The sequence below is a fragment of the Penicillium subrubescens genome (assembly GCF_028828155.1).
Source record: "Penicillium subrubescens strain IBT 31985 chromosome Unknown utg000005l_segment0_segment0, whole genome shotgun sequence".
NCBI lineage: Eukaryota > Fungi > Ascomycota > Eurotiomycetes > Eurotiales > Aspergillaceae > Penicillium > Penicillium subrubescens.
This window is the reverse complement of record NW_026643155.1, coordinates 1,448,808-1,474,239: the sequence shown is the minus strand read 5'-3', so window position 1 is coordinate 1,474,239 and position 25,432 is coordinate 1,448,808. Positions and strand designations below refer to the sequence as shown.

The 25,432-nt window shown below is 51.0% G+C and overlaps 7 protein-coding genes across 7 annotated transcripts; 4 read left to right on the top strand and 3 right to left on the bottom strand.

Moving 5' to 3' along the window:
- Window positions 1-1,364: 1,364 nt before the first annotated feature.
- Window positions 1,365-3,455, bottom strand: N7473_007030 (putative mucin family signaling protein Msb2; the record flags this gene model as incomplete). The annotated part of the gene is made up of 1 exon (XM_057152970.1): window positions 1,365-3,455. The coding sequence occupies one exon, from the start codon at window positions 3,453-3,455 to the stop codon at window positions 1,365-1,367; it is 2,091 nt and encodes a 696-aa protein (XP_057007308.1).
- Window positions 3,456-7,914: 4,459 nt separating this feature from the next.
- On the top strand, window positions 7,915-8,379 carry N7473_007029 (uncharacterized protein; the record flags this gene model as incomplete). The annotated part of the gene is made up of 1 exon (XM_057152969.1): window positions 7,915-8,379. One exon carries the CDS (start codon window positions 7,915-7,917, stop codon window positions 8,377-8,379), a length of 465 nt encoding a protein of 154 aa, XP_057007307.1.
- Window positions 8,380-9,654: 1,275 nt separating this feature from the next.
- N7473_007028 (uncharacterized protein) lies at window positions 9,655-11,430 on the top strand (the record flags this gene model as incomplete). Its single annotated transcript, XM_057152968.1, has 4 exons — window positions 9,655-9,829; window positions 9,909-10,236; window positions 10,264-10,405; window positions 10,471-11,430. The coding sequence occupies 4 exons, from the start codon at window positions 9,655-9,657 to the stop codon at window positions 11,428-11,430; spliced, it is 1,605 nt and encodes a 534-aa protein (XP_057007306.1).
- A 399-nt stretch (window positions 11,431-11,829) lies between these two features.
- N7473_007027 (uncharacterized protein) lies at window positions 11,830-14,201 on the bottom strand (the record flags this gene model as incomplete). The annotated part of the gene is made up of 2 exons (XM_057152967.1): window positions 11,830-12,099; window positions 12,171-14,201. 2 exons carry the CDS (start codon window positions 14,199-14,201, stop codon window positions 11,830-11,832), a joined length of 2,301 nt encoding a protein of 766 aa, XP_057007305.1.
- A 768-nt stretch (window positions 14,202-14,969) lies between these two features.
- On the bottom strand, window positions 14,970-16,908 carry N7473_007026 (ESCRT-II subunit protein VPS36; the record flags this gene model as incomplete). The annotated part of the gene is made up of 3 exons (XM_057152966.1): window positions 14,970-16,547; window positions 16,611-16,746; window positions 16,808-16,908. 3 exons carry the CDS (start codon window positions 16,906-16,908, stop codon window positions 14,970-14,972), a joined length of 1,815 nt encoding a protein of 604 aa, XP_057007304.1.
- Window positions 16,909-17,304: 396 nt separating this feature from the next.
- Window positions 17,305-18,988, top strand: N7473_007025 (uncharacterized protein; the record flags this gene model as incomplete). Its single annotated transcript, XM_057152965.1, has 3 exons — window positions 17,305-17,380; window positions 17,440-18,718; window positions 18,775-18,988. The coding sequence occupies 3 exons, from the start codon at window positions 17,305-17,307 to the stop codon at window positions 18,986-18,988; spliced, it is 1,569 nt and encodes a 522-aa protein (XP_057007303.1).
- Window positions 18,989-22,453: 3,465 nt separating this feature from the next.
- On the top strand, window positions 22,454-24,864 carry N7473_007024 (phosphatidylinositol-3-phosphate-binding protein BEM1; the record flags this gene model as incomplete). Its single annotated transcript, XM_057152964.1, has 4 exons — window positions 22,454-22,459; window positions 22,589-22,690; window positions 23,103-23,855; window positions 23,950-24,864. 4 exons carry the CDS (start codon window positions 22,454-22,456, stop codon window positions 24,862-24,864), a joined length of 1,776 nt encoding a protein of 591 aa, XP_057007302.1.
- Between the last annotated feature and the right edge of the window lie 568 nt (window positions 24,865-25,432).

Below are 25,432 nucleotides of genomic sequence, written 5' to 3'. Positions count from 1 at the left end.
ATGATAGAAAAGTGAGCTCTTTGACGAGTAAGTTTTGATCGCGACGATCGCAGTCCATACAATCGTTCTACGATAGAGGAGCCAGAAGTTTGAGCTAGAGTCTAGTAGCTTGCGAATATTGTAGAAGGCCTGCATACAAGACTTCCAATTCACTTCGGAATAATCTTATCTTCCGTATTCCACTCTTCCCTTAACCATGGTCAATTACCACTTCTAGGGTGTAAGACACTGCCAGGTAGTATCCACTGTCAGCATCGGCAATGCGACCCTATTCTATCATAAGACCCTCAGAGCAATTAAGCAATTATGATCAAATGAAAACAGCGAGAGGGATTGATGAAACCTCCAGACTTGCTAAGCATTGTCATGTTAATCTTGGCAGTCTCAATGCAATATCCTAGTTGAATTACCATGATCTAAACATCTACAAAGCACAGCAATTATCAAAAAATCTACACCTCTCATTGTCTGCAACCAAAACTATCTCATCTACATCACACCACCACAGCCACCACCTATACATCTGTACAGCGATCAAAAACAAAGACAAAGACACAGACAAAAAAGAGATACAATCCATCAACTGGATCATAACGACAAGGAAAGAAAAATGGCAGGGAAAACTAGCGTCGGCTCATGAGGGAATCTCGGCCACCCAACCCAACTCATTAGTCGGAGAGTGTGCAATGTGCAACGGAAACACTCGAAACATAATAAAACTATGGCCAATAGAAGGGAAAGGGGGGGGATGGACATTTTTCAGTGGCACGCAGAGGGAGAGAGGGAAGCGGACAGGAACAGGAATTAATGTGGGAGATAAAAATATCAGTTCGTTCTCATTCAGGTTTGTCACAATGCCATAGAAAAAAAAATACAGACAAGATAAGGAAAGATAAAAGGTATTGTAGAAACAAAAGGGGGAATATTCCGAAGAAGAAAAATGAAAATGAGGATGAGATACAGACTGCGTTTCCGGGAGGTGGGACGCGGACAGGAGTATCGAACCCGGAGAGAAGGGGAGGTAAAGGTAAATGGCCAATATCAAAAATTTCACAGAGAGAAGATACGTGATATATGAATGACATATATATCCTGGTTTGTGGAGGGATGATGAACAATGAAAGGAAGTTTTGTGCAGTCTCTCTCCTCTCGACTGGCCCTTGCCAGTACATGAGCTGACACACCATGGAACCCGAGTGGAATACTCGAACTCCGACGGGGCTATATGGCGTGCCGTCAAATTGCCATTCCGGAGGTCTGATCTGCCGGAGGCATTGGCGAGCAGGTCAAAGAGAAAGAGACGAGAAAGGTATGGAGAAAAAGGAGGCCAAGTCTATCCGTCGTGTTTTGACAATTTCGAACATCTAGTTCCAGCCCAGGGAGTTCTCAGCCATGACCGGAGCGCTGATCATCTGTCCAGAGCGGCCAGTGCGCTGGCTACCAGACATACGACCACCGGTAGCGAACATAGAGCCGCCAGAGACCTGGCTCATCTGCTCGGCAGTAGAGCTGGAGCGCTTGTGCAGCTGCTTTCTCTTGCGGTAACGGCGGGCAACCCAGAACATACCAGCACCGTAGGCAGCGGCACCAGCGACGACACCAACACCAATGCCAACGGAGCTAGCCTTGGCCTTAGACGAGTTACCAGAGCCGTCAGTGTTGCTGGAGCTGTCGGTGCTGCCACCGTTGTTGCTAGAGCCGCTACCAGCGTTGGAGGCCGAAGAACCAGAAGAGGTTGGGTAGTTGCCGGAGAACTCCAGAGGGATGGAGGGGTCAACCATGGACATCAGAGTCTTGACAGACTCGTCCGAGGACTGGTAAAGAGCGGAGTTGGGGTTAAGCTTCAGGTCCTTCAGAGCCTGGACCTTGTCCCGAGGGAAGTAGAAGATAGCCAGGGTAGCGTTGTAGCCAGTGGTCTGCCACGAGTAGTAAGGCTCAAGAGCCCACATGGTAGAGGCAGTCTGGGGCAGGGCATTCTTCAGAGCCTTGGGAATGTACTCGAAGATCTGCGAAGAAGACAGGGGAGTAGTAGCGACGAAAGTCCAGGGGAGGTGGCCATCAAAACCGAGCTGGAGTAGAACCGAGTCGGAGGGGGCCTCGGAGACACCGTTCGAGGGAGTGATGGAGCCGGGGAGCGTAGTTGGCGCGGCGTTGCTGTTGCTGTTGGTACCGGTGCTGGTGGTCTGCGAGGGAGACGAGGTCGGCAGCACAAGGATGGATGAAGGAATCCAGTTGTTGGTGTTGGTGTTGGACTCCTCTGGGGCCTTGGTAGTGGCAGGCTCAGCCGTGGTGGTGGGCTCGATGGTGGTGGTAGGCAGAGCAACGGAAGATGTAGGAACCTTGGTGGTATCCTGGTTGCCAGTAGGAGTAGGAACGCCAGAGCCAGTTCCGGACGACTGAGGAGTGGGAATGATGCCAACCGAGGTCGCAGTTGTAGGCGCGGCGGTGCCAGAGACGGTCAAAGGGATCGACGGGTGGGGAACACCGCTAGACGCAGGCACACCGGGAGTAGGGATCAGACCGATGCCAGTACCGGTAGAAGTCTGGGTGGGACTGGGAAGAATTGAACCAAGGCCGCTGGTAAGGCCGCCAATAACGGAGCCAAGCAGGTCGTCGGTGCTGCTGGAAGTCGGGCTGCTTGTGGGGGACACAGCAGGGACGCTAACCGGGATGGTGGATGAGCCCGTAGGAGTAGTGGTCGTCTCAGCCGCAGGAATAATAATCCCGAGACTCTCGAGAAGACTACCCTGGGAAGAAGTAGTAGTGGCGAGAGCTGTCGATGATATCTTCGAGTCCTTATCGGTAGGGCTGGCGGTAGAGCTGCTGTTCGTAGCGGTGGCTCCAAGGAGGCTTGAAAGACCGGAGCCAACAGAGTCCAGAAGGGAATCGCTAGTGGTGGTGGCTGCATCGGAAGTGGCCGTCTTGGCAGCAGGGCTGTTGGCGTTGGAATTGGCATTGGAGCTGGAGCCCGTAGCGGCGGAGGTAGCACTGGTAGTGGTGGAGCTTCCAAGGCCAAGCAGGTTGGAAACATCGGAGCCAACCTGGTTCAGAAGGGGGTCGCTAGAGGTGGCCTTAGCGGTGTTGGACTGGACAGCCGTGCTGGTAGTCGCCGTAGGCTGTGCAGCCGAGACAATTTCCGTGGAGGTGGTGAGAGTGTGAACATGGCCCTCCGCATCGGAAGAAATTACTACGATAACCTGCTTTCCGGCATCGGTCGAGGTGGGTATCGGGGTAGGGGTGATGCTGGTGGAGGGCTGCTCAGTCAAGCTGTCCGCGATGCTCGCCCAAATCGCACTCCACGAGTTATCGGTACTCCGGGTAGCCAATGTACTATTCCTCACAACCCGCTTGACATCACGAGCCTGGTAGCGGGGGTGTTCAACATGCTCAGCAGTGACCAGCTCGAAACCTCCAATGGCGAAGGCCGCGAGAAGGGAAAGGGTGTTGGCGCGCATCTTTTTTGACGGTCCGGTGCTGAATAAACTGGGGTATCCGGTGCTGGAGGGTACAGAACGAGTTCAAGTCGTACTCGTCTGTCAACCCTTCAAGCGAAAGTGTTGGATGGTCTCTCGAAGTCGAAATATCCGATATATCGCGGCTTCGTCAGGAATCCAATACTCGTCACGGGTCGTGGAGGATGTTGGGACGCAGTCGCAACAACCTTTTCGAATGGGAGATTGTCCTGTTCCTTCACAGGTTGACGGACAAAGAAATCGGGCGTCTCGAAGGGCAACCAGATTCAAAGTGAAACACGAGTCGAATCAAGCACGATCGACAGGATAAACGAGTGGAAGGGGTGTTCGACAGAAGATCTGGAACGACCCGAGCGAGTTGCAAAGTAAAGAGCGAGTGTGGGCTATTGAAGCTGTAAGGGAGCGAGCGGCAGCCTACTAAAGAGGCAGAAAGAGAGAGACAGAGAGATGTCCGGGCAACGGTCTGAAACGATCACAGAAAAGCCGGGAAGAAGGTTAGTTTAATTCCAGCGCGACCGTAGGCGGGATGCAAGGGGAAGAGTGAATTGGCAAAGATCCCAGGGTCTCAAAGGCGCCAGGTCGGTCGACGAAGAGGAAGCATACGAGGAAAGGGAAAAAGGAGTGAATAAGGTGAATAATGAATGAGAGTAAGGATTAAAGACGGCAGAGTGCCTCGTTGGGTTGGTAGGGGGGGCGAAGGGGGGGGAGAAGGAGGAGTGAAATGGGGGCGGGAGTGGAACACGTGTGGAAACACAACAAATTCCTGTAATCTGACGGTAAATTATGGGTAATTTATGGGATGGACTAGGCAGGGTAGACTAAGCTAGCCAGGGGTAATTTCTCCTCTCGGCGGCGTTGGTAATTTGTGGTTTTATACCCACGCACTGAGTACAGTAAGAGTGGGATTTAATAAATTAATATCTTGGATACATTTACCCAGGGCTGAATAGATTAAGTAGTAGGGCACATACAGTAGTATAGATATTGAATGAATTAGAAGAAGCAATGGATTGCAAGTATAACTTCCTTTCAACGTCTTTTCTCAATTAAATAGATCATAACAGTGTACTTTTCCATCCAGTCAAGCCCATGTGACACAGCATCTCACCTCACAACCTCCCCTATTCCTCCTTTTTTCTCCTATTGATAATTCCCCGGTCTAGCCAAGAAAGACGCAGGTACAGAGTCTAACTCATAAAGGCTGATGCAGGGAACCGCAACGACCACTACCTACACCTGTCACCTCTGCGAGCTGGCAGTTAGAGCAACGAAGAAACAGAAATGGAAGGAAGCAAGCCTCCCGCCCACTTTTCCTCGGTCGGGGCTTGCTCAAAGTACGTACGGAGTATTGGACTCCATGCTACTACTGAATGCACGGATTCCTACCGTTGGCGAGGCCGTATGGTACCACACAGCAATTAGAGCTTCATGTACTCCGTAGCGATCGACACATCTGCCAGATGGCCAAAGTTAACGGTAGGAACCAGTCCGCACGAGCCACTTTGGATGATGAGATTGATCAATGTTGAGAAGAGATGGTTAGCTTTACGGAGTACTGTAGGTAGTTATTACTGTAAGTAGTTATTGTAACAGGATCTGACTCGCGACGAAGGAATCTGTCTCGTAGTTAGTCCAATTTGCACTTCCCATTGCTTGAGTTCAAGGTCAGGGTCCGGGCCTGGATTTTCCCTCTCTTCTTGGCTTCTCTGTCTCTTTGACTCGAAAAAAACGTCCGTGAACCGTCGATCAACGGAGTAGCACGATCAGTTTTCGGGATAGATAGCCCAAAGTCATAGACCAGAACGAGGATCGCAATCACCCACAAAGCAAGTTCCTAACACTATTATTCTGGCATAGTATTCGTATATTATCTTTTAGACGAGGTTCAACTCCCAGCCTGTACGAGGACCAACGCCGAGATTCATACAAAACACATCTTAAGCCAGTCCATATTAACATTGTACTTGTTCCTGGCCGTGGCCCTAAGACCTGGATAGTGCGTGACCCTACTAGCCCGGCCCCACCCATGGCTCCATCCCGAACCCACGTCAATACACGGGGATTACATCCTCCATACACTCCATACACTAAATGCTTCGTACATCAAACTTCCAACCTGCAGTCTCCGTAACGCTGCGCAGACCCCCACTAATCCCCATTCAGCTCTAGCGTCGCGCCCAGGTCTCTCGCGTCGCTCAGCCAGGTAAGCGATCAACATCCACCTCGAATGGATCGAATCAGCAACTTGGTGTCTTGGTGACCCCCGGCTCGCTACCTAGCCCGTTCCTTTAATGCCGCCTTTACAAGTAAGTACCGTAGTGGTATTCTGTTCACATACTGAATTAGTTAGTACAAGTCTACAAGGCAGGTGAAGACGCCGCCTTGCCCTTGGCTATTATTTTACATTACAGCATGTTGTTGGCGTGTACTTCTGGGCTGCTTTGGGTTGTTCAACCCGGAACCTTACAACCTTTCAAGCTGCCCCTCTTGCCTGGTGCAGGGTGGCGTCCTGTACTGGGCTGGTTTACCGTAAGCCACCCGTGGTGGACTGGACGGTGCCATTTGCTGGAAAGTTTACGAACAGAGAGTTTTTCGGCTGTACTGTACGTCATAAATTATTTCTCCTCTCTCAGACTCGTGGCAGTACTCGAGTACCCCCGTATGGTAAGGAATAATAGTCGTATCGGAGGCTGACTGGAAACGGGAGAGAGCGTTGGAACTATTTATCCTTTATCCCCGACTCCGAGTCTATCACTTGGACTATTGATTCTAATTTCCATCTCAACTCTATTCCAGGATTGCTTATGTACTACTGTACTCCGTACTCCGTACTGGAGTTATTGCCGCTTTTCCATGCGTAATAATAACAATTATCTCCGGTCGCAAACGACCAAGAAAGTTGAAAATGGCCAAGATGCGATCGCACCACCACGTGTAGGAAGGTCCAGTGACAGATCAATGGAATGAAGGGGCCATAGTCATAATGACAGTGGCACGTCCTGCCCAGTCCTTGACAAGTTGCCTTCCGTCATTTTAACATTCTTGACGTGTTTGAGATTGTTGTGGAGTGGGATGTCCCCCGGCTGCTGGCGCTGCTTGTCGGATCGAGATTTGTCGCATGTTTGTCCGATACATCGTTTGCCTTGAGATCGTCAGGTTGGCATTTTGTTTGAGATTGGCCGTCCTGCGTAGTACTGTACCATAATAGGTTGGCAGTGTCTACAAATGTCTATTCTTGGGGATGTACCTGATCCAAAGTCATGGAAAAGAAAATATTATAACAAAGAAAGGTATTCCTCTACCGAGTCATAAGTAGGCTCATAGCGACCACCAAGTACCGGCGTCACTTCTCCAGTCAGACTATGCCCGCGGTAATGGTATTGGTATAATAATAGACTTTTTTTTCTCTCGAGTCTCCGAAGACAAGCCCCATTCTTTGTTTGGGGCCTGGGCAGTGTTTGGGGCCTGGGCAGTGCAAGGCTCCGGACAATCCTAGCCTAACACCTTTGTTAAGACTCTCGAGTCAGACTTCTAGTCATGCTGACCACCATTCCCTGAGCCCGTCTTGAATTCCTCTTCGTCTTCTCTGGCTTTATACATTCCACACTCACCCTACTGTGTCTGGAGTAAATAACGCGATCATCATCGGTACCAAGGACGAGAAACACACGCTAGGCCTGTTCCTGAGCTATCGGCCCCACCCGCCACCCGTGAGTTTCAGGGCGAGCCACTTAACTGACTCGAGTGACTAAAGTGGCTAGACAGCTTTACAGGTTTTCCCATGGTCCGCAGTCCACACCCGTGACTTGTCATGCCCTTGGTCATGTGACTTGGTCTGGACAACACATGTGTGGAGCCGATCACACAGTGTGACAAGCCTAGACCTTTGATGATAGATGCTGTGATGCAATGATGGTCCCACTGAAAAGAATGCCGTGCAGAATTCGATTGCATGGTGGAGGCTTGACGCCTTGTATGCCGGTTCTCGTGGAGTCGAGGGGTGGTGGACTTTGATTGGGACGTCATCAGATTTTCGCTGGTGCGTGGTCTAGAACGGGGAGATAGATGGCTGGACGAGTCGATTGATGGAGTTAGTGTGTGTGATATATATTCTGAACCTTAATGGATACGCGTATGGGTTGTAGACTACAGAGATTGTAGTCCCGTCTTTTTGCGACGGGTTGGTAGATGACTTAAGCTCAGTCGGCGATATATATCCTTGGTAAGTAAATCTGCAACCATTACTGCCCAGGTGTACCGTGATGGTGGCAGTAATTTCACCGCTTGGTGCCTCGACTCAAAGTGCAAAGGATGCCTCATCTTTTATTTCAATTGTTGATACGGAAGCTCGTTCGGGCAAACCTGCACTACAACGAAATTACGTTTCTAAATATCTAGTTTCCGATGGTCTAGGCGCCAAGTATACGCGTCTACATTCAACATGACCACTCTCTCCAATATACGGAACGATATTTTCAACGATATCCTCCAAAAGCGAATCAACATCAAAGTGAAAACAAAAACCTTAAACCCCGAAGATTACCGTACTTCCACCTATTACATCGTCAACGAAGTCTTTCCAGACTGGACCAACGACCCTCGCATACTCTTCCTTGCAATCGACATATGGAGTGAACGCACATTCATCGTCATTGACATCAATAACTATGCCTACGACTTTCTTTCAGCACATGAGATCAAGACGGTTCTCCCCGTTTGTGTGCTTCAAAAGCATAAAAGAAGGCAAGACTGGGTTCTGGCCCGATGGCCTGCTGAGGATGAACCACTGAGTGAGAAGTTGGCTGACCTGCATAATGTCACTGGGTTTGATGCCATCCTGCCTTTCCTAGAAGATCATACCTCAAGAATCGTCCATGAGAATCCACGCTGGTTGAAGTGCGATTGATGCAAGCGTTGGATCGATTTTCTGCCTGTCCTGCGATTTGCGTCTATTTATCCGCATATTGTATCTGGATCTCAATATTGGGTTTTCGATCACTTAATTGTGCATCATCACACTGTTCTTTGATTAATATGTCTTCGCGTTTTACTGCGCACTCTTCTTCCACTAAAATGAGCGTGTACTATTGTGGTCTTTCATCGGAGATATCGGTAGCTATCTTATCAATCAATGACGAATATCTGCCAGCATGCAAGGTTGATGGTTTCTGTAATAGTACACGCCTTCCAATTGACACTTAACTAGATGGCACATTTGATTATAGTCCTCTTTGGTACTGGTCAGTACTAGGCATTAATTACCTCGAGTTATCACCTGACAAGAATTTGAGAATATAGCTTTGATTGAAGTTCCGAAATCGAACTGTAGCCATGTCGTCTAACTAGGATATCCCAGACCACTGAGCTCGAAAGCCCATTATGTACATATCTATTCAAGTCTATGTGTGAATCGGGAGGGTTTGGCTATACCATAGAACCGACACTAACAATAGAAGCAACTTTTGGGCTACCAAAGCGGTTATCAGATGAAATGAGAGATTCTGATAGAAGTCATGAAGATATTGTAGCCTTTGACTGCCTATGGAGTTGATTTTAGTTGATGGCTAGCGGATGCTGCCGTTTAATTCGAGCTGGCTATGCAGACGATAAGAAGGAAACTTTCGAGGGAAATTCCGTTGAACTTGAGACGCAAGGTGATGCAAATGATGACAGGATATTTTTGCTTTGAGAAAGGCTTACTATGAGGGACAGTGATGAAGAGCAAGAACAGAGTTGTAACTAAAGAGAGCGAATCGAAGACTATCCCACTACAGACAACATAGTCAAATAAGTTTCATGCAATCATTCTGGTTAGGGTGTAATGAAGACCCATTGTATTCTATCTAGTATTTTCTTATCTGATCATCTGGTTATCCGGTTTCTTTTGGATTCCGCCACACGCGGTCCTGCGAGACGCGAAGTCGAACTGAGGCATCGACAAACAACTTCCACAAACAGTCACCCACGACCTGCCTGGAAACCTGCCTACTCTTCCTTCTTCTCGCTCCCCATAAATTTCCCTTTCCTCTCACCTCTCGGATCCAACCCCCAAGAAGACTCTTCCCACGCAAGAGTTGCGTATGGTAGATTCCATCTTCCGCCTCAACACTCGCTCCTTCCACGCCGCAGGCTCCCCGTGTCAACTCTAGTCAAACCTCATCTCTCTCTCCAGCCATCTAGCATGGATCCACCGGAGAGTGCAGATCCCGCCAACCCGTTCTCTCCGGGCGCCGATTCTACAGAAGAAGAGGGGCCTCATGAGATTCTCGTGCATGGCCTTAAGGCAAAGTTCTTTTTGAACCAACCTGTCACAGATCTGCTACCAGATCGCTACCTGGAGAAGGCCGAAAATTCGCGTGAGTCATCCATCTCCTCCTCTCTCTCTCTACGTGTGAGTGGACAAAGTAAACTGACATATCATCTCTGACCTCGCAGCAGTCAAAACGAAGCCCTGGGTCTTCCGCAACGACGTGAAATACGCTCGCGACGTCAGTCTCAAGGAATGGTCCAAGACTAACAGCCGATATCGAGCCGTCTTCAAGACCCTCCGCCGTGTCCCCAAATTCGAGACGAGCCTCTGGGAGGGAGGATGTGAGGACTGCCAGGATGAACTGTCGCAAAACCGGAGTCATACACAGGCGCAGGTGGTCTTCGCCCTACTATCCGAGATCGGGGAAATGCTGGAGCTGAAAAGATTGACGGCGGATGGGAAAAGGTCTTTCTTCTTGATGTCAGTTGCGCATTTCCGTCATGAGGAGGTATTGTGCTGACATCCCTCTTCTCTCCAAAGGCCGCGGTTGATGGTCTACCAGCTTGAATATTGGACGGGATACCGCGAGAAGCACAGAGATGCACCAGATGTCGATGGAATTGTCTCCCTCGACTTCGAGCCTGGGAATAACCGTGTGATCCCGATTCTGCCCATCTCGGTGGTAAGTGGTCCCAAACCAGCTGAAAATGTTATCCAGCACCCGTGATACTAACAAACACCTCCCAGACAAACTACGCAGAGCCTCTCGAAGATAACCTCGCCGATAAGTTCAAGCTCATCCTCGGCCAACTCCTTCAACACGTTAGGCCCCTCCCCGTGCCTGGCGACAAGGTCCCTGACCAAGAAATCTTCCTCATCGGCCAGCACGGCTCAAAGCTCCACATTATGCGCACCTTCTTCCCGGGCCATAAAGTGTCCAGCCTCTGGTGTCGCAGCGAACTACCTTACACCGCATCCGCCGTCCCCCCAATGCTAACCCCAAGCCCCCCAACCCCCTCGCCATCCTCACCAGAAGGAACCAGTACCCACATCGAGCATATTGAAGTCAACGAAGCCGCCCGATCTCGCAGCAACAGCAACCGATTCTATGCAGCGGAGAACATTGAGCGCGTGCAGCGACACCTTGACGCCGCCAAGCTGAACATGCTTGACCACGAGCTAGATACCCGTACATTCCGAGTCCTCTGCACACGCGAGTACGATCTCTGGCACGAAGACGACTTTGCCGCTGCTGTAAAAGCCCTCGTTGCTTTGCACATGTACCTCCTCAGCGGCTCCGCGCAGTGCGGTGCCCTCCAAGCGGTCTTCAACAAGCCCCCGTACCCGCCCGAAAATCCAGAAGCCGAGAACTGGGAAAACGGGAGGTTCGCCGACGAAATTCGGCGAATTTTGGAGGATTGGTCGCGGGAGGACCGCGACGTGAGGAATAGTCGGCAGGAAGAGTGGGCGCTCCTGCGTCAGTTCGAGCTCATGCAGGAGTTGACTGCTGGGCGGAGGAAGTGTATGCAGGTTATGAGACGGTCGTGGTGGGATTTTGTTTGGGATGATTTGGAGGGGGAGAGGTTGGAGAGGATTGAGGGGGTGGAAGTTTCTGACGAAGGTGAAGGGGATGAAAATGAGGAGGGAGTACAAAAGGAGGACGAGGTAGAGGGTGGAGAGCATGGTGAAGAGATGGATGAGTCTTAAGTTGAGACTTGCCTCGGGGTTAGATAGGCATTATGATGGGCTAATGATACCCATCCATTCAGAAAAAAAAATGTTTGAGTACGATTGCATTTTCTTCGTAGGAGATGTAATACTCTCTCTGGGAATCCAAATAAAGGAAGTAGTCATAAGACTAATAAGTAAAGGGTGATCTGATCTCATTCAAGATCTCCAACTAACCACGTAAAATAGCTATCATGGATGTCACATCATAGTGCAGGTATCACAACAAAAGAAAAAGCACCAGCCAAAGCAAAGAACGGAGGATAACAAAAGGGGTATATATCAAGAGTGGATTGGCGGTTATTCCTCCCCTAGAACAAAGAACGAAAAATCCCTCAGCAAGTAATCCGAAAAAATATAGTATGTGGGTGCAACTGTTTACTCCCGATGCCGTCTCTCCGACTCAAAAGGTGTAAATCCATCCGCACCACGCCCGTCTAAACCCCCAGTACGGAAATATTCTGTCAAAACGCCGATCGCATAACATGATCCTGCGGTGATTGTGCCGGTGAGGATGATTCTGCGGATGAACTTGCGGAAAGTGGATTTGGATTCTGATTTGGGGGTCGAAGTTGACGAGGTCAAGTTTGAGCTAGAACCAGAGCTAGAACTGGAACTGGAATTGGAGTTGTGTCCGGATGTCGATGGCTAAGTCGACCAGTTAGGGACGGAGTCCGCGCCGGGATAAACCGTTTCATTTCATTTCACAGCCTACTCACCTTAGAGGTGGAAGACGGGTTGTAATGGCGTACATAGCTAGTTGAATCAAACGAGTCATGGCACAGATACCGCGCAATATCGGCATGGACATCGTCAGACAACACAGAGTCCACCTGGTAGAGCTCGTGCTGACCAGCATCTAGGGTAGACTTGGAGGTAGTATTGCTGTTATTGGCGAAGCGCTTGAAAACGAGAATATCACCTCCACCAGTCGCAAGTTCATACCCATCTTTCTGCATCGCGGCAAAATAGGGTACAAATTTGGCTGGGTTGTGGAGGCGGGAGAGGATCTCGTGCGGTTGGATGGGTGGGTTTGTGCCGAAGAATGTGTCTGCTGAGGTGGTTGTTACTGTTGATGTTGTGGTGTCGTAGGCTAAAATGCGGTAGTCTGCTTCGGTCCATGCCGGTGTTGTGGTTGACGGTGTTTGGGTTTGGGATTGGGTTTGAAGGACGTCGCCGACGCGGTCTTCGGAGGCATTGAATTCGACATCTTTGGCGCTGCGGGACTTGATGCTGGTGTCATTGTCGGTGTAGCGGGCTCGGATGTCACTGGCGCGCAGGGGTGTCAAGTCCTCGCTTTCGCCGCGGATCTCGGTGCTGGCGGCATCAGAGAGGAACTTGGCTTCGAGCTCATTACTAGGGCCACAGTCAACGGTGATGCCAGGTTGCTTGTCGTCGGAATCAGCAGTGGCCATGGTCGGCGGGTAATGCGTAGCTTGAACGGCGGCCGGGTTAGTCGCGAACAAGGCCTCAAATTCACTGCTGGGGGCGCAGTCGACGGTTGGGTCGGATAATTGAGCACGAGTGGTCTCGGCAACAATCCTTGCTTCAAGCTCACTACCAGGCCTGCAGTCAACGGGTGTTGCTTCCGGCTCGGAGTTGCAGTCCTTTTCTAGTTGAGCGGCAAATTGGGCCTCTAATTCACTACCCGGTTGGCAATCCACAGAGACGTTGGCTGTTGGATGATATCCAAAGCTCGGCGGCGAGTGACTCTGGTCATTCCCCGTAGCGGGCTTAGCAGTGAACAAAGCCTCTAGCTCGCTACCAGGCGCACACTCGACATTCTGGCCGGAGCTCAGACCGGCATCGGGACTCAGTTTCTTGGCCATGGTCTGGACCTTGAGGGTCTCTGACTGGGGCTTCTCTGAAGGGACGGACTCGGAGATGAAGAGTGTCTCCACCTCGCTTCGGGGAGGGCAGTCAATATTCTGCGAATTCATCGCATCCGACTTGGCACTCGAAATGCTACCTGGTTGGAACTGGCCATTCTCCACAGTAGAAGAGTTGGAGACGAATTTAGCCTCCACTTCGCTTCCCGGAGGACAGTCAACGCCTGCGTTGAAATTTTGCATCGTGGTCTCACTTCCAGTTTGCGACTGTGGTGCTTTCGGGGCCATACGGCCACTGATGGGATCATATTCAAGAGTATCTCGGCTACCAGATACACTCGACCGGACAGGAGACTGCGCAAAATTAAAATCCTGCAAATGAGCCTTGGACGGATGCTCCGTCATAGGCTTCTCAGCCCCCAGGAAAGCCCGCAGGAAACCCGGCCAAGCCGTCGCAGTATCAGACTGGTCAATATAATGGGAAGATTGTACAAGTCTGCGGCCAAAGATCGCCTCGTAAGGGTCTCTGGCAACCTGCCTCTTCAAGTGCGCAATACGGTGATTCATCTGCTCATGCTGAGCATCCCAATAGGTCTTCTCTCGACCGGCGAGTTCGGAAAAGCAAGATCGGGGCCAATGCGTGGCCCAGCCTTTGCTGCTACTGGGTTCTCTGTGGGCTGTGGCGGGCCAGCCATTGCAGGTTTCTGCCTTGGAACGGAGGTTTGCTTGTGGGTGACGCTGGTATTTATCGATGGATCGAGCGATGCGTTCCATTTTATCGCGGATGCTGTGATAGCTGCGTGCAGAGCGCCAGATACTGTGGCTTCGGGAATTGGGTGTGGCTACTAATTGTGAGAGGACTGGTCGGGTTGTGCCCGGCCTCGTCATGGCGACGGAGGACATGGCGATTGAGGAACTCATGATGGATTCTGAAGAGAGAGGTATATTGGAAGATAGGTGAACCGGTCCGATTGAGTGAAGAGGGGCTCTGAAGCGGAGTCGGATCACCAAAGGTGTACAGGAACTGTGGAGAATATGGATAAAGCGCGCGTGGGGTTGAAGGCTCCAGGGCGCTGGCGATCATATCCACCCGAGATCACACGAGATTGGGGAAGCGGGTCTTGGGCTTATCTGGGGTGCAGATAGTCCGATTAAGGCCGTTTAGCTTGGGAACAACGGGCCTTGGGAAGGATTTAGGGAGATAGATGGGATTAAAAGGAGATAGAGAAAACAGAAATGAGATTGGAGGGGGTAGACGAGTAGAAGAAGGGTAATGTAGGATGCCAGTTGCTACTCCGACAGGACCAGAGCACTCCGACGCGGGGACTCCAGTTGCTGGGATCAGCTGGAGAGGGGACCAATCACATGTCTCACCCACTTGTTTCCCCCGCAAGTCGCAAGTCAGATTGCTGACATCAGCTGGTATGATGTCATTGGCCCTCATTGGGTCTCAGCCCAAAAGGCGGAGAAGAGACACTCGTCATCATACATACTTAACAGTACTACTACAATCCTACCACAGGTAAAGTACCGTAGATGTACTGTAGTATGTAGTCATCGTAGATCGTAAATCGTAGACCCCGGTTCCCTTTCCTGAAGTTCTGGCACTGGTTTCCCCTCTCGCTCTACCTTCCATCCTGATTGTGTGCTCTTGCAGCCCCTTGCAGTGTGGGCAAATCCTCGCTCTGTCTATGCTACTAGATAATTGCTCCAGAACCGTAGGCCTTCTATACCTTCCTCTCGACACAATATCCCCCGGTCCTCTGCCATCTCCAATTCCTCGGCAGCCACCCCCACACTCCATTTGAATCGCTGCGCAGCTTCCTGTGCCGTCACGGCCCGACCAAATGCGGTCCAATCCCACGGTACCGCTTCGTCCGGTGGAACACAGCGCAACTCTTCCATCCACTCTTGCAACTGTCGAACCGTCTTCTCATCGCTCCAGTCATAACGCTGAACCACCAAGAGACCACTCTTAAACCGGCGTAGACGTACAGGTAGCTTCAGCTTCTCCCAGAGCTCGGCCGCCCGCTGGAAATCGGACGGGCTGATCAATTCAACTCCGTTACGAGATCGATTGAAGACCGCCCAGAGGTCAATCAGGCTCATAATGCCTCCTTCTCGTTGTAAAACGCCCTTGCGATCATCTGTAAGATACTCGGCCAGGTCACGCGACAGCTCGGATAGATAGAGGTTCTCGGAACCGGAGCTGAGCATGTCCTTTGTAGTCACCATCCCCAATGCTGCAGCCGACTCGGACAGGACTGCATTGGTCTCTGCAGAGGCTCCTCCGTTAGTCGTCATCCCTGACTCGCGGGCTAGGGTCTCGGCGAGTGCCACGATCTGCTTTGCCGAGGCCATCAACGCCTCGAGATCCTCAAAGGCGTTGCCAATCACTAATTGATTATTCATTCGCGTTTCTAGCCCGCGTTGCTCCAGACCTGCAATTCCCACTGCAGTAGCACGTGGTGTCGCAGGTTGAGGCTCAGCGATAGCAGGACCACTGGGCAAGGCACCGGCCTGTGATGGTGGCGGCACCGGGGGTGCATTCTGAAGTAGCCATTTCCTTTGGATCAAGGCCCCCTTGAGTCTCTCGTGGAATGTTTTCTCTCCGCCTTCTCTGAAGGAAAGCTTGATACTGTCGGTAACTTCAGAATTGGTGATGCGAGATTGTGCAAAGAATGGAGCCGGGGAGTCGACCCGACTCGTGTCGTCTCCTTGAATGGAAGGCCCTCCGACTTTTAGGGGTGCCCCGCAGATCTCACACTCCATAAGAGATGGATGATTGACAAAGGTACAGCGCGGACATGACACAGAACCTGCAAGTCCCGAGGGGCCTGACAAACTGCCATTCTTGTGGGTATTATCATTTTCGGTCGGTAAGGTTGCTGTGTTGGGCAAGGGGGGATCGCGACTCGTTGCGGCGCTGATGGCAGCCTTGAGGACTGTTGTAAATGGCGGCTTGATCCCGCATGCGAGACATGGTGGTAAATGAGTGGCCGCAGTAGCCGTGGCCGGATCAAAGTTGGAGGGCACAGGATTGGAGAAGGAGCATATCGGGCATATCCAGGTCGCATTTACTGGCTTCGGCGAAGACGACTGCTGTGGCCCAACACTTTGCGGCCGAGGAGAGGATGGATGAACCGAGAGAAGGCTAGTTTGTTGTGAGACTGCAGGACTGGCAGTCGCGCTTCGAGATTTGTCATTCTTTCCCTTCTGAGGTTTTGGATATATTGTAATTTTTGGCGATGACTTGAAAAAGCCCGCCTTTAGTGAGGTTCAACCGATTAGCAAGCAAGCCAAGCAGACTGTAGATCGAGCCATCCTAACCTGGTATTCGGCTCGATCGATTTCCTTTAAATCGATCCCGACGGAGAATTTGCGCGGCTCTTCAGCTGCAACATAGCACACCCGATGCGAAGTCAAGTAGGCATGGCCATTTTGGTAGTCCGGGATTTTGTATTTCCTGCTCGGCTCATATCAGTATATGTCGTCAACATCATCGTTCGGCGGGGGAACCAGCTTACCCCTCATATAACCCCACCGCATCCTGGACAAAGAGAAGGGTCTCGTCAGGTAACAGTAAGGGTCGCAGTGCAGTAGTCAGGTCCAGAGACTTGAAAAACATCTAGCAGAGGGAGCAGGCGACATATCACCCTTTCCAGGATGTCTGGAGCTGTCACTGATAACAAGATAACCTGGGGGAGGTCGGATCGGAGAAAAGAAGTTCCGGAGGGAGTAAGCGAGTTGGGAATCTTCACCCTTGGGAATCGACTTGTGTGCCGCTCCACCAGCGCTCCAAATCATCAACCGCAGCATCCAACCTCATCTTGTCGTTTGATATCGCGAGCTTGGACCTTTTTTCCCCTTGTTTGCTACCCGCCTACAGCCACATCGACCCCACCATCGTAGCCAGTTTCATTTTCTTTCTCCTTTGTTTCCTCTCTCGCGCCTTCCCGCTTTTTCATCTCTCTCTTGCCCTTTTTGCCTCATCACAATACACATTCATACTTTAGACACCGGGATGAGCTCCAGCGTTCCACCGTGGCGTGCGACTGCCTCGGCTCCAACCTCACAGCCCGTTGCTTTCCATCCCTCTGGTAAGATCACCCTTCCGATTCGCCTCTCGTGTTCGTTCGCCTCGCTGACATGACTCCAGCGACTCCTGCCTATATCCCAGTACAAGCACGTCGTAGTCTCACTTCTAATAAACCTACCTACCCACCTCCCACCGGATCCTCCTTCTTACAACCCACCATGAACCCAGCGGCGGAACCTCCTCGACCACGCATGGAGTTTCCTCCCGCCGTCCGCCTCTATGTCCAACGGTGCTTTGCCCCCGAGAACCAGGTTGCCAGCGTGAGCCACCCCGAAATGCAAGAGAAGCTGCGACAAGTCATCACCGAAGCGGCTGAAAACGACAAACTTCACATCATTGACTGGGAGCGACTGGCCCTGCCACAGGTCATGATCCAGAACGAACGCAACCGGATCCTGGCCAACCCCAGCGTTTCCAAATGGGGAATGTCTGGCCAACCCTCTTCCCCTAGTGACGCCAGTCGCAAGAGAAAGTCGACAGACTCCGGCCAGCTGCAGCAGACCGAGAAAGATTCGCCACCTTGGAAGAAAACTAACAATCGAAGTCGGTTTGAAGACCGCATTACTCACCCATCAACAGAGAAAAAATTATCACGAATGACTCTGGATGATTCTAGTAAGTCAAAAGCTAATTTGGAGATGAGGAGGAGGCGCTTCGAAGGCACCGGCGTCAGCTACGGAACCTCTGGTACTTCGTCCCCCGTGGATTCCCCATCCTCACGCAGTCCCGACCAGGACCAAGGACCCGTGGTGGGACGATGCCAAACTCTGGAGAAGAACTACTTCCGTTTGACCTCTGCCCCCAATCCGGATACTGTTCGCCCGTTGCCGGTGCTCCAGAAGGCCTTGGACCTCTTGAAAAAGAAATGGAAGCAGGAGGGCAACTATACCTACATCTGTGATCAGTTCAAGTCCCTGCGCCAGGACCTGACGGTGCAACATATCCGGAATGAGTTCACGGTCGTTGTCTACGAGATTCACGCGCGGATTGCCTTGGAGAAGGGGGATCTTGGTGAGTATAATCAGTGTCAGACTCAGCTTCGTGTTCTGTACGGGCAGAAGCTGGGTGGGCATCCGACGGAATTCAAGGCGTATCGTATTCTCTATTTTATTTACACCCGGAATTGGACGGCCATGAACGATGCGCTAGCCGATGTGACTGCAGAAGACAAGAAGACGCTTGCCGTCAAGCATGCTCTGGAGGTCCGCTCTGCCCTCGCACTGGGCAATTACCACCGCTTTTTCCAGTTGTATCTGGACACGCCGAACATGGGGGCATACCTCATGGACATGTTTGTCGATCGGGAGCGGTTGACTGCTCTGGCCACCATTTGTAGAGCGTGAGTTTGCACCCTTCTCCAATGTTACCGTTCCACTGCTAACCGTTCATCTTCAGGCACAAACCAGATGTCAACATCCGGTTCATCACGGAAGAGCTTGGCTTCGAGTCTGATGAACAGACCGCACGTTTCATCCTAAACCACTCGACCGAGGACACTCTGGAAGAGAAGAACGGGACTGTGCGGCTGTTGACCAGCAAAGCGGGCCCGCTCTTTGAGCGAGCCAAGGCTGAAGCCCATCGTGTTGTTGACATCAAGGGCCAGATCTAAGCCAGGCCCATCTCCTCTTCTCGATCTGTTCCGTCCCTCTCTTCCTCCCCATTAATCACACACCTAGGCTGGCCGCCGATGGACTTTCCACTAGTGGATCCGCATCTACCTCCGTGCCGTTGCATGGCAAAATCTGGATCCGTCTCATTTCTTCCGAAGCGACAGGCGTTTCCCAAAATCATTTCCTCGTCGTTCTTGGTGTTTTTCAACCAATGCCCGCCATCCCACCCCCTAGGCGTTGTCGCAGCTTTCATCCTCATTTTTATGCATATCTTATTTCCTCCCGTTCGACGCTTTCCTCTTGGGGAGTCTAGTGTCCGTCCGTCCCATCGAGTCAAGTCCGTCTCACTCTGCGGCGTACTTGGATCCCGCAATCATACTAATACCCCCCGCACGTGTTCTTGTTGAGTCTTTTTTCGCATTCAGGCTGGATTTGGGGTACGCGCGCTGTTGATGGATTTGCGTGGGGTGTCGTGGCGCCCTGGAGTTGATATTGGTAGTTTTGCCTTTCGTTTACTTCGTATCTACAGTCATCAATAAAATTTTTCAGAGTACTTTCTTTACATGAGGTTTCTCTATCGTTGTAGCTATTCCTGGCTGTTTATCGCAACCTATTCTGATCAAGGACAGTTGTACCATACCCTAACAATCCGTTTTCTCGACACCCTGTTCTCCAGGCTACACATATCCGTCCCCTTCCAAATCCAGAACAAGTCCTGCCTCCCACGACGATCACCCATCCCATTCACACCCACATTCACACTACAGTGTCCTTTCCATAGGTAATAGCCTAAACCTCCAATCTAATGTTCTAACCCGCCACCCATCGAAGCCCACCCTTTCCATTCCCATCACATTCCCATCCACAGATTTCCCCCTCGCCGCCCCGCCACGTGGGTCCCACACCCCAGCGTCCATGGAAGACCCCCACCAGCATTAGTGGTGACTGGCGCAACCAAGCTCGGGAGGACTCCATACTGGGCTTCGAGAAGATTGCCTAGGCGAGAAGGGTGGATTTGGACCAGATCAGTATGAAATAACTACCAAGTAAATGCAGTGTGCTCTGTACCCTTGAATATGCACTGGACATGGTTAACTTTGTTTAATGCCCCTCATCGGTACCCGCCGATGCTAGATGACGGACCAGGGGTGGGGTTTTTGGTAACTTGGTAACTTGGTAGGTTTATAGGTTCTTGCAGAATGAAACTGTGTTTTGGGTTCGGAGAGAGGACCTTGTAAGTTCTTAACAGTTTCTTGTAGCTGGTACTGACTATAGCGGAGTATCCGCCACTGCATGGTGATGATAGGCCTTGGATGTAGGAAAGGAATTCGGGACGTTCGACGATATAGCTCACAAGACTATGGTAAACTGTACATCATCCATCTTCCTATCGTATATCGTATATGTACCTAGTCCTATATGGCAATCTGCCGTGTAAGTATCACGATGCGCCAGCCTGCAGGAAGATTGCTGTCATTGCGGTGATCGGCGCGGCGGTGCTTCGACCTGCGAACCGCGCTGCGGCTGAGAGTTTCTTCAGCTGTGGTTGACGGCCCAATCGGGGTGCGCGAACTACTACAGAATAGACCTTGATTGTGTATGGTGGATGCTAGGTTCAGCTTACTATGGAGAGCTGGGAGATTAGTGAGTCGATTTCTTGAGAATAGGACGAGGGAGCTGTATATGCTTGGCAGCCGACCGATGCATTTATGGTGTGTTTTTCAGTGACCCTGAACTAAGGAATCATGCGAAGTATCAGGTAGGCTAAGGATCTCATCTCTGTCAGTCAAGGCGATATTCATCAAAACTGGTAGAAACATTCCAAAAATCAAGGTCAGTAGTAAGTACATACATACATAGTACATCACTGTATGTACTCTGATCTGTGCTGTGCTCTGTGCTCCGTTACTCCATCGAGGACCCGTCATGGGCTGCAGGCCGCCCCGGAATTAATTTATGTTTAATTAACTTATTTCCAGCCCAACCCCATCTGGACCGTTCGAGTACTACAGTATGGTATGACAAATATGAATATCTCCATGTAGTTATCCTTTATTCTTCATTCTTTATTCACTCGTGTCGATCTTTATAGAAAATGACATCTCCAATTTTCTCTGTCTATAATCCACATCCAACTTTCAATTTCCTGGCCCCCGAGTAGTATCAAAGGAAAGAAAAAAAAAGGTCCGCCGATCTAAGCTGGATTCGGATGAAACGTCGTCAGAGCCATGGACCTTCGACTGAGTGGACCGTGGATGATGGACGACGGGTTGGTGGGGTGGAGGGGGGTTGAGGAAGAATGACGGGTCATTTTTTTGAGTTCTTTTATTCTTTTTGTAGGGAACTCGGCGCCTGGAGATGGCCGGGTTGCCGAAGGAGACAAGGGGAATATTTGATTTGATATAAAGTGTATCATGGCATGGATATTCTAGATTTTTCCAGATAGTATGTCTTTCATCTCGGTGCATGCTGATTAGTTGGTTTGTTCCTAAGTCAGGAACAAAGGGCCAGTCTGGAGGGGCCAGTAGCCGCCCCAAGCTGAAGAGGTCGGTGCCCAACGAGGCGCTGTGGCCCCGGCGTAACAGTGGAGATCGCGTGGGACTTCTAATATTACGTGACGGTTCTTTGGTTCTTGGAAGTTTGGGGGCGCTTCGTGATTGCTTGTTCTTGTAGAAGAAATGGAAATGATGGAGTGGATTTGGTATACACATAGTCATGGATGTATAGTTATACTTCAACTACCTAATACTTGTTCTACTGTAGATATGTATTTCCTCTGGGGACCATAGGTATTCATTCGCGCGCTAAATCAGACCTTGCCACAGGCACATCTCGTGGTGATCCACGGTCGTTGGTCCCAAACTCTCGGAGACCATGTTTGGAGGACTATAACATAACGCCCCTCGAATGGCGAACAAATTAGACGATAGTAGTTACAGTACTCGACAGTCTGGGTGCATTCCACTTATATTGTACTTGTACTCTCTGACCCCATCCTATATACTCCATTCTGAACGACAAATCTATTCTTATCGCTCTTCAAAGAAGATCGCTTGTCGACATCGCAATCTAGCCCGTTGGTTGGAACCCCAATACGCAGCCTCGCTCGTTCTCTTTTTTCTTCTTTCGCCTTCGCCCTCTTTTCTTTCTCTTGCTTTCACTTCTGATTTCGAAAGGTGGCCAGAGTTTAATCTAGAAGTTGACCTTTCTATCATTATCTACTACTGTGGTCCAACTTTGAGCCTAGTTCTAATTCTGACTACACCTCCTGTTCCTCTTTCCTGCTACTACCTAAATGGCCCTGGGTATACTGCTGACCTGAGAAAAAAGAACCCATTTCCACTACTCTTTCTCCTTCTCTTTCTCTTCTCTCTACTTCTCCTTCTTCTCTCACTGGTTTCCCCTTTCCCTAAAATCGGATCCCTATCAAATCACTCGGTTCCTTCTCTTCCCTTCCGGTCGCGATGAAGGTAAGTTTCCGATCCCGCCCCTCTCCGTCTCTCTCTGTTCTTTCTTGTGGACGTGTCGCAAACCCTCAACTCCAAAAAGAGATTACGTATCGTGTGTCGTTAAATTAACCCGGTCCCCGCCCAATATAGGCCATCCGGCGCTCCTTGAAGGGGGAGAAAGATCCCAAGCATCATCACCACCATATCTCCATCACTCCCAAGTCGGCGATTGCCATCCTGCCGCCAAAGAAGGTGAGTCTCTTTTGTTAGGAGTTGCGCATTCTCCCTTCTCTCTGTCTCTCTTATCCCCGGTCCCCCTTATGCCCTGCCCATTCCCTTGCGGCCCCTCCCCAGCCACCAACCCTCTTCCTCTCCTCTCTCTGTTTCTCCCTACCGCCCCAGAAAAAAGAAAGACAATCGCCCCTCGGTTGCGACGCCCACTACCGCCACTATTCAACTCTGACGGTCTCACACCCACTTCTCCCCCCCTCCTACTTTTTCCCCCCTCCCTCTCCTTATCAGCCCTCTCCTCCGGTTCCCTACCTGAATCACCCGATCCACGGTTCTTTCTGTCTTCTGGAAAACAATCGAACCACAACACAACCAAACTCATACCCCCAACAACAAAGACCTCGCTGACCCTAGTCGCTGGCTGTACACATAGGTAATCAAAGCGCTCTACGATTACACCCCCGAACCCGGTACCACCCAAGAATTGGCCTTTAGCAAGGGCGACTTCTTCCACGTTATCAGCAGGGAGGACGATTCAGACTGGTACGAGGCGTGCAATCCACTCATCCCTAGTGCCCGAGGGCTCGTTCCTGTCTCCTTCTTCGAGGTCATCGGCAAAAACGAAAGGGATAGTGGGGGGTCCGTGGATCTACATAAAAAGGACCACCACGATTCTGGTTTCTCCGACCGCAGTCCCACCTCCGATTCTTCTACAAACACCACCCGACAAGGCGCTTTCAGAATGTCTGCCCTCGGAAAGGGCCAAGGCGCCATGGTCTACGGCATTGTCCAGTATGACTTCCAGGCCGAGCGACCCGATGAGTTGGATGCGCGCGCGGGCGAGGCCATCATTGTTATCGCCCAGTCCAACCCGGAGTGGTTTGTGGCCAAGCCGATCGGTCGTCTCGGTGGCCCAGGCTTGATCCCCGTCTCGTTCATTGAATTGCGCGATATGCAGAGTGGTCAGGCTGTGACTGATCCACTGGAGGCGGTGCGCCGTGCTGGTGTGCCCAAGGTTGAGGAGTGGAAGAAGATGACCGCAGAGTACAAGAATAGCAGCATCACGCTGGGTAAACTTGAACCCTCTGGCGGTGGCGTTTTCGCGGTGACTTCGGGCATGGACAAGATGTCTATGGGCGGATCGCACCAGAGCGCCAGCCACATGAGTCAGAATGGCAACACCTATGTAAGTTGGACAGGACTATTGTGATCAATTATTGATCTTGTTTGCGACTTTCCACCTTTGGCAATGACTGATATATTTTTGTGATGTGTTTTAGGGATACCACCAGCGCAATGCCAGCAAGGGTACTATTGCCGGCCAAACCTCCATGCAAGGCTATCAACAGCCCCTCCTCGCGCCGGTCGCCGCTTCGATCCCGCGATACTGCTTCGATAACGACAAATACTGGTACATTATCGAGGCGAAGATGGAGGACGGCCGGTGCTGGGAACTGTCGCGATACTACCACGACTTTTACGATTTCCAGATCGCCCTACTCACTCAGTTTGAAGATGAAGCTGGCAACCGTGGCCGCCCTCGCACCCTGCCTTTCATGCCTGGCCCCGTCACCCACGTCACGGATGCCATCTCCAACGGCCGTCGCCAGAACCTCGACGAATACATCAAGAAGCTCCTCTCCATGCCTCCACACATTGCCCGCTGCCAACTAGTACGGCAGCTATTCGCACCGCGTCAGGGCGACTTTGAAATCGACCCCAGCGCTTTCGGCGAGGAGGCGCGCTATTCGGATCAATCGCACCACTCCTCCTCTGGTCTGGAGCCTTCGCAAAGCGTGTCTCGCCAGTCTTCGCAGGCGCCAATGAACGGCGGACCTGACCGCGCATCGCAGCAACGCGCTCAAGGCGCCCCCGCCACATATGCCAATGGCGGACCTCCCCCAATGAACCGCCAACCTAGCTCCCTGACTCAGGTGTCGAGCACATCCAACTCGAGCGCCATGAAGGTCAAGGTGTTCTTCCAGGATGACTTGATTGCCATTCGCATTCCGAATGGCGTCAGTCTGCAGCACCTCAAGGACAAGCTGTGCGATCGACTTAAGATTCAGGAAGATATCATCGTGCAGTATCGCGATGAGGCTTCAGGGACTTACGTCGACTTGGTGTCAGATCAAGATCTGGAGAACGCGATGCAGCGCAACACCAAGTTGACATTGTTTGTCAACATCGCATAAATAGGCTGATTCTATGCTTTCCCTTGTCCTTTCGACTGTTCTGTTGTTCTCTGTTCGACCATTGCGATAGACATCCTGTACCCTCTCCTCCTTTTTCTTTTTTCCATTCTCCATGTTTCTGGGTGCATCGGCGTTCTGGAATTCCTTTCGGGAGGACTCTCACCCCGAGTCCTCCACCTGCTTTTTCCAGCGATGAGCATCTTTTCTGTTTTTGTTCGAGGGGAGGATGATCATCGCGATGTTATGAGTATGATGTGTGATGTTTGGCATGGCTTCTTTTATTTTTATTTTTTTTTCTTCTGCGCATCTCTCACGTTTTCAACATCTTTCAGTCATATTTTTACACTATCCCGGTCACCACAGTGCTCTTTTCATCTTTACTTTCTCCTTGTTTGATTTTCAACCGGGCTTCTGATCTTCACCCTGTACTGCTCACATCTGGGCATGGTTTCTTTTTCCCCATCGTTTTTTCTTCTCTTGTGTCTTCTGTGTGTGGGTGACATACCCTGGGTGCTGGGTGCTGGGTGCTTGTTTTTCCTTTTGTCTGCTCTGGTGACTTGTAAATATG